General features: G+C 44.9%; 1 protein-coding gene across 1 annotated transcript; it reads right to left on the bottom strand.

Annotated features, from left to right (window-relative positions):
- Positions 1-3,269: 3,269 nt before the first annotated feature.
- LOC110919474 lies at positions 3,270-4,763 on the bottom strand. Its single transcript, XM_022163741.1, has one exon. The coding sequence runs from the start codon at positions 4,761-4,763 to the stop codon at positions 3,270-3,272; it is 1,494 nt and encodes a 497-aa protein (XP_022019433.1).
- Positions 4,764-8,643: the final 3,880 nt, after the last annotated feature.

The raw sequence follows: 8,643 nt of genomic DNA, 5'->3' as shown, positions 1-8,643 counted from the left end.
TAATTTACAGTACTTAGAGCGATTACAATGTTTCTACATGTCAACCATATACCCATGGTATTTGTCACTCGACCACCCATTGGCTATCTCGTTGTCCAATGGTGTCTGTGACTATGGTCATATCACCCCTTGGCTATCTCGTTGTCCAATGGTGATGGATTAACAAGTAATGTATACAAAACCCCACATACCGGCTGTAATGAAGACTACAAAGACTTAATCCCTGTAATTATAACTTTGTAACAAACATGATTTTGAAAGTAAGTTTGGTAAAAAGAGAATGACTCACATTGCAGATTTATGCGGGCGGAGTTTAATCTACTGATTAGCCTGTTTAACCTAATTTAAATAACAATGCACACGAAACTAGGTTAGTAACTAATACAGCATTTACGACAATTCACGAGATTAAACCCTCACAATGAATGACAAAGTGCAATACTTAAACATCCATTGAATTAACGACGAATGACAAAGTATAAACTCAATTTAAGCGGCACTTAAACATTCGTTGGATAGTTTCAATCGATTGGACGTTGAATCGTAATAGCGATCGAGTTATTACCCTGTTATCGCGGTAGCGTTTCGTGATTTGTGTGTGTTGTGAAGTATTCGGACTATAACTCAGTGCATAAATCGACTTTTTGCGTTGTTTCAACTTTCAACTCCAGAAATCAAGTCCCAAAGCCCTCTATTTATACTGAAATTTTGACCCCCCTCGCGTGACACGAGGGGTCTACGTGGGGGCGTCGCGTGACGCTAGGGGTCAGCCTACTCCATAGGGTAGCCACGTACCTAACTAGCTTATCTGAGTTGACAGTTTTGATAATTTCGACTTCTACAGCGAGTTATTTAGATAATCGTCAGCTAGGGTTTACCCCCCTGATCCTGATTCTGATTGTTATGAAAATTTTAGGGTTTATGCAGAATTATTTAGGTTTCTCAATTAGGGTTTCCTTATTGGAAAATTAACATAATAAGTAATATTTATAGTGAGAGTTGTTACAACAGGAGAAACAGGTAACTCCAACAAACAAAAGGATTGGGAGGTCGCTTGTGAGTGAACTAATAAAGAGCTTCAGGCACAACGTGATGCGATTTTGAGGTTGTTAGGAGAGAAGAAGAAGATCAGTGATGAGGCTGAGCAGGAGCGTGTTGCGGCTCAGAAGAGGGAAGAAGAATATCTCCAACGTATAGTTAAGTTGGAAAAGCTTGCTGAGGCAAAGGTTGCTGAGTACGAGGCTTCTGAACTTCTTGCTGAGGAAATGTCTGCTGATTGCAAGTGGTTGCTTGCTCGTGCAGCGCCTCTGGTAATTTCCTTTGCATATGTTGTTTGTTTGTTTTTGGGTATTATTTGTCTTGTTCTTCATGTGTGTATTACCTTACAGATTGCCGACCGTATCGCTGGTTCTGAAGAATTGGCCAAGTACATGTATGAGCTTGGTGAAGCTGCACGTGATCTTGGTCGTAAGGAAGGGTATGCTGAAGGAAGGGCGGCTGCTGAATCGAAAGAGCCATTGAAAAATTTTGAATTGTATAAGACTGATTGTGTCGGGCGTTACGCTGAAAAACGATAGGAGTTTGCATCTCTTGAGTTTGGTGTCATTAAAGCTGCTCAGAAATTATCTCGGAAACCTGATGGTATCGCCCTGTTGAAGAAGGCTCTTAATGATGAGGATCCTGGAATTGGGGGTGCTGGCACCAGTCATCAGGAATGAATGATCCAGGCTTGTATGCCGTGTATGGGCTTCGATAGCCTTGTAACTGACAATCTCATGAACAATGTTAACTTTATGCTTTGTGAACAATTTACCGATGGTCGACCTATCTGTTATCATTTTGTTAGACTTCGACGTATTTTTGTGTTAATATTTGACTTTTCTTTTTTTACGTTGTGGATTTTAATATCGTTACAATATGTGCATGTGTAATTACTTTGATTAGGTATCACGAATGAATGATGGCGCTGACAGGTTGTGTTGTGTTAGTTACAACGTTTGTTCTGTCATTTAAGCGTGCAGGTTGATTCGTTTATACGAAGTGATCGAGTTACAGGTTATTGTGTTTACCCAGCTGTGTTCAGCCTTGGGGGTCTTACAATGTTTGTTTACCATGTTTTCGATGCTTTCGTGTTTATGTGGGCACGGAGTATTTACTTGGCGTTTTTTAGGCTTTGGTTGTGTTCTTGACCCGGCTGTGCACTTGGTTGTGACAAGCCTTGGAGGTCTACAACGTTTCGTAGTGTTGAGCCATTGATGTTTTCGTGTATGCCCAAAGTAATATATGCAATTGTGACAAAAATTCGCATGAGATAAAATAGCCAAAACACTTCTTGTATTAGTGTTAAATGTGTTGGCGCGCGACCGTTACAAGTACGTAAAAAACTTCGACCGTTTACATATAGCACTTTCTTAATTGCTGGGCGTTGCAAGTTCTTGGGACTTCTTTGTTTTCCAATGTGCGTAGCTTGTATGCTCCTTTTCCCAAAACATCATCTACAACATAAGGTTCCTCCCACTTGGGAGCTAATTTGCCCGGTTTTTCGGCGTTAGACGCCTCGTTGTCTCTTAGGACGTAATCGCTGGGGTTGAACGTGCAGATGCAGACCTTGCTGTTGTAATATTTTTCCAACTTTGTCTTGTATTTCTCCTCGTTGATTGCCGCCATATCCCTTCTCTCTTCTAGAAGGTCTAGATCTAACCTCCTTTCTTCTTCATTGTTAATCATGTTCATGGAGAGCATTCTTGGGGATGGTAGGCCGATCTCTGCTGTTATCACAGCTTCGAACCCGTAGACTAAGTTGAACAGTGTTTCTCCGTTACTCGTCTTTGGCATTGTTCTATGGGCCCACAATATGCTTGGTAGCTCATCAACCCAACCTCTTCGTTGCGTTCCCAGGCGTGCTTTGATACCATCCACTATGCTTTTGTTAACAACTTCAACTTGACCGTTTCCTTGCGGATGCGCAACCGAGGAAAAGGCGTGCTTTATGTGTAATTCTTTGAACCAGCGTTGGAGATCATCGGCAGCAAAATTTGTCCCGTTGTCGGTGACAATTTTTAGTGGTAGCCCGAAACGACATATGATCTACTCCCAGATGAACCTTCTAACTACGGTTGATGTGGTGGACGCGAGTGCCTTTGCTTCCACCCATTTTGTGAAATAGACGACTGCGACTATTATCAATTTCACTGCGCCCGGGGCTTCTGGAAAAGGGCAAACCATATCTATCCCCCACTGTTGAAACGGCCACGCCGTTGTTACTGGGACTAGTTCATTTTTAGGGCACATCGTTTTCGGGCGTGCCTCTGGCAGCCGCTGCATTTTCTCAGAATTTTCACTGCGTCTAGGTGCATTCCAGGCCAGTAGTATCCAACGTTCATCACTTTTGCTACTACCATTCTTGGGCCGGCATGAATGCCACAGATGCCCTCATGTACTTCTCGGATCAGGTAGTTTGCATCTTCTGGGTCGACGCATCTTAACAACGGTCCCAAGTAGGATTTCCGATACAAAATTCCGTCGGCCATCTGGTAGTGTTCGGATTTGTATTGCACCTTTCTTGCCTCGACTTTGTTTTCCGGTAGTATTCCAGATTGGAGATACATAATTATCGGGGTCATCCACGACGTTGTTCCCAATTGAATAACGTTTACTTCCCTTAGCGGTAACGATGGGTTGCTCAAAACCTCAATGCGCACATCCTTGGCTAGGTGCTGGAAACTTGTGGATGCGAGTTTACTTAACGCGTCTGCTGGTTTATTCTCACTCCGGTTGATGTGGTGCACCTTGTAGGAATAGAAGTTTTGCAGCAATGTTTTTGCTTGGTCCAAGTAGAGCGCCATCACGTCTCCTTTGGCGTCGTACTGGCCGTTGATTTGTCCGGCTACTAACATGGAGTCTACATGTGCCTCAATGTGTTTGACTCCCATCTTGATTGCCAATCTCAAACCGGCAAGAAAAGCTTCGTATTCAGCTTCATTATTCGTTCTTTTGAAGTCTAGCCTTATGGCATACGTGAATTCATGTTTGTTTGGACTTACCAGCCTAAGTCCCGCGCCCGCGCGATCTTCATTGGATGCGTCGTCTGTGTACAATAGCCATGGCTCTTCCGTATGTTGCCTTTCGGCTTTCTCCATTGCCTTGCACTCCCTATCTTTGTCATCAAGTACTTCTGTCATGAAATCGGCCAACACCTGGCCCTTGATTGTTGGCCTTGGTCTGAAAACCACATTATGGCCTCCCAGTTCTATAGCCCACTTTGCTAACCTTCCGGATATCTTGGGCCTTGCGAGGATGTTGCCGATGATGTAATTTGTTAATACGTGAATGACGTGGTTGGTGAAGTACCTGCGCAACCGCCTTGATTCATGGATCAGTGCCAGTACCAGTTTTTCCATTATAGCGTACCTTGTTTCTGGATCGTTCAAAGTGCGGGACACATAATAAACTGGTGTTTGAATTCCCTGGCGATCTACAAGCAAAACTGCTCCAACTGCTTTATCAGATGCTGATAGATACATTACTAGGGGTTCTCCCTTAACTGGTGCTGTCAATGTTGGCAGTCTTATGAGGCAATTTTTCATCTCTCGGAATGCGCTCCCGGCTTCCGGAGTCCACTGAAATTGACTTTTCTTCATGCAGTTGTGGAGTGTTATGATAAATGGGAAAGATTTGGCTACGTGATAGGCTAGGAAACGGTTGAGTGCTGCTAAACGTCTAGCCAATTTCTGCATTTCCTTGATTGTTGACGGTGAAGGCATCCGCTTTATCGCTTGCACCTTGTCAGGGTTGACTTTAAACCCATCTCTTGTTACGATGAAACCCCGGAACTTTCATTCCTCCATGCCGAAAGAACATTTTGCTGGGTTTAGCTTGATACTTACTCCGCGCAGTGTGTCAAACGTTTTTTGAATGTTAACCAGCATCATGCTTTCTTCCTTGCTCATGATGACCAGGTCATCCATGTATACTTCGATGTATTTGCCGATGGCATCGCTGAACGTTTCATTCCTCAATCTCTGATAAGTTGCACCTGCGTTCGTTAAGCCAAAGGGGATTTTTGTGTAGCAGTATAGCCCTATTGGCGTGCGAAATGCAGTCTTATCTTCATCTTGGATGGCCATCTGCACCTGATGGTATCCCTTATAACAGTCAAGGAAACATTTCCACCTGAACGTTGCTAATGAATCAATCTTCTCATCAATATCTGGTAGGGCATAGCATTCGCGCGGACATGCCTTGTTTAGATCTTTGTAACCTAGGCACATTCTCCAACTACCATTTGGTTTCTGTACCATTACAGGGCTCGCCACCCAAGTTTGATATCGGACTTCTCTGATGATACCAGCGTTCAGTAGCTCCATGACTTGCTCTTGCATAACATCATGCTTTATGTCTCCTAAGTGGCGTTTGGCGTGTACTACAGGTTTTGCGCATTCTGATACGTTTAATCTGTGTTCTGCTATGTGTCGTGGAACGCCCACCATGTCAGCTGGTGTCCAGGCGAACACATCCATGTTTTCAAACAACAACTTTTTCACCGCCGCGCGCGTGAGATCAGACATTGCAGGGCCCAAGGTGACCGTTTGTTCTGGATATTTGCTGTTCAGTACCAATATCTCAGCTTCTGCACGTGGTGCGGGTTTGCTTGCTTTTGCTGGTCGGATTTCATTCGTTACTAAGACTTCTTTACTTGCGTAGATTATTGCTACCCCTGTCTCTGTTGGGAATACAACAGCTGAATGTGGTCCAGAGCAGATCATGCTAAAATCTCCTTGGGATTCTCTTCCCAGAAGGATATCATGTCTTGAGTGTGCAGGTAGCACCATGAACGTTACTTCTTTTGTTCTTGAATTTCGTCCATCTGAGAGCAGCACCGGGAACGATATCTGGCCGAGAGGGAAAACAGCTTCGTTACAGAAACCAGTTAGTGGGTAATCTACTAGTTCCAAGCGTGTTTTGTCTTCTTGGTCAAATTTATTGAAACATTGTTCGTATATGATATCCGCAGTGCTCCCTGGATCAATGAAAATGTATTCGGTTTGGTAATGACCGATTACCCCAGATATGACTATGGGTCTTCTCTCTCTTGTACCTCCTCTTACTATAGGGAAGACAACTTGTCTTTCGCGCCATGAGTCGTCTTATGTGCGCTTGTTGTAATTCTTTCTTGGCCGTCCCCCCTGAACCATGTGAGTCTCTAACTTTCGAAGCTTCTTGTTGTCTGGACCTTCCTCTCTTCTGTGAATTTGACGATTATCACGCTTCCCGCCTTTCACCAGATGGGTGAGCCTTCCATCTCTCAGGGCTCTTTCTATCTCCTGCTTTAGGCTAAAGCAGTCATCGGTTAAATGACCAGTGTCCTTATGGAATTCACAAAAAAGATTTGGGTCCTGGCCTCTTTTGTTGCGCATTTGTAGAGGTGGTTTGAACTAGTGGTTCTCAGTTGACATGACCTCGGAAGGTATCTTTGTTAGGGGTGTCCACTGTTTTTCTCTATTTTCTCTCTTTACTTCTTTGCGATGACTGATCTGGTTGATCGTGTTGCGCGCATCCTCCCTTACTGGGCTTCTTTCTCTGTAACCGGACGTTTTCCATGATTGGCCTTTGCCTTTCTTGTTGCGCCGGACATTGTGGTTATATTGTCGGTTGTCATCACCGGTCAATTGCTTGTCAGTGCGTGCAATTGTTTTTGCTGCCTCATTGAAGGTTTCCCAGTCTTTGGGGCCTCTATCTCTTCCTTTCAATCGTTTGATCAGGTCGTTACATTTCACAGCCCTCATGAAGTGTGCGCGCATCATCTTTTCGCCTACATCTCCGATTTCCAGACATTCTTTGTTGTATCTGGTGATGAAATCTTCTACGCTTTCATGATCTTTCCTCCAGATATTTAAACAATCAGCTGGATCTCTAGTGTGTCTGCGCTGTTGAGAGAAGTGTGCGAGGAACTTGTCTTGAAAATCGATCCATGACTTGATCCTTCCTGCTGGTAGGCTATCAAACCAGACGCGTGCTGCGCCGACGAAGGTTTGTGCAAAAAGATGACACCAAGTTGGTAAGTTCCAGCCTCCTGTTACTCCTGCGCCATTCAAAACTTGGAGGTGGTTATCGGGATCTGTTAAGCCATTGTATTTGCCCACGTTGTGTGGCAGTTTTGTCTTGTCAATATCGGCTGTTGCAATCTCTTTGATGAACTTGGAGTTTTCAGCCATGCCGTCTGGGCGATAGCTCAAAGAGTAGTCATGTTCTCCTTTTGGATTGTAGCCTGCGCGCTTGTGGGATTTGTATGACTCATGTTATGGTGGTAACCTGCTGAACACCGTGCTTTCTCCTTTGTACGTCGGATCGTCTTCCTCATTATCCCATTCGGCATTCATGCTGCGCGCGCCTAAACGACTTTGTATCGGCTTTCTCTATGGATGGGAATGTTGCACGTAATTACTTTATGTTTCACCATAAGTATCGCGCGTGTCATGCGCACTTGGCTTCTTGATGTTTGGTATAGGTCCTTTCTCAGGATGCAAGTTCCACGCATTGGCCTGCTGGGTTGTGTGGGTGCTCAGAGAACTTTGCGGTGGAGTAGCGAAGACAGATTGGTTAGCTTGTGTTTGGAGCAAGGCTTGTTGCGCGCTCAGTTGCGTGTAGACGAGATTTAGGGACGCCACTTGCTCAGCATACCAGGAAGCCAGAGTTTTTCCTTCGGGTAGCCCTAAAAGTGCAGAGAAATTCAGTTGTGTCTGTTCCGATGGAGCTGAAGGGCCAGGTCCATGGTTTGGTGTTTGGACTGCTGGGGATGTTTGTTGGACTACCCCAGGTGGAGGTTGGAATGTGGCTCCGTTTGTGGTTTGAGTGATGACTCTAGGTGGAGGTTGGAAGGTGGCTCCAGTTGTGGTTTGACTGACGACTCTGGATGCACTTCCAAAGATATCAGGGAAATCGTTGTTCATCTGCCCTTCTTGGATGGTTTCGTTCCTTTGGACTCTTTGGACGTGCGCGGTGTTCGAAATGAGCTCGAAGGAAGAAACTTAACCGTCCACCTGGTGGGAAGGGTTTATTTCAGTCATTTTGAAGAGTGTTTTGAACAAAAAGGAGATGAAAATGGTTTGCAAAACTGCGGATGGCGCCAATGATGAAACACTTGTTAAATCCAATGATTAACTAGCTGGGTTGTCTCTTTCGTGGGTTCAATCTCCTTTCTTACTCGCCAAAAGACTGGTCCTGCAAAACAGCAACGCCGTTAGCTCGTTAAGAGGGGAATATGGGGGTTTCCCTCTTAACAGGGCTCCGGCGTGAGAATAAATATTGTTCTGAGGAAATAAAACAGTGTGTGTTGAGTGTGAGAGTATGGAGTGGAGAGAATCGAATAACCTGGATGATGAAGGGTCCTATTTATAGCTGGAGGGTGAAAGAAGGAGGAGCAACCTTGCCAGCTGCTATAGGGCGCCAGCTGTCCGACCAAGGGGAATATCCTCTTGGTTTCCTCTGCTGTGGTTAGGGTGGTGGTACACGTGGCGCGCCTATATTTGTCCACGCTGGAAAGATCGTACCGCTGCTGTCGCTCTGCTCCTTGATTTGCTGCAGATCTACATGGCGCTTGATGAGCGGTGACACGTCCTGTCCTTTCTGTCGGTGAGAGCATCT

The sequence above is a fragment of the Helianthus annuus genome, chromosome 16 (genome assembly GCF_002127325.2).
Source record: "Helianthus annuus cultivar XRQ/B chromosome 16, HanXRQr2.0-SUNRISE, whole genome shotgun sequence".
NCBI lineage: Eukaryota > Viridiplantae > Streptophyta > Magnoliopsida > Asterales > Asteraceae > Helianthus > Helianthus annuus.
This window is presented reverse-complemented; position numbering and strand designations above follow the sequence as displayed.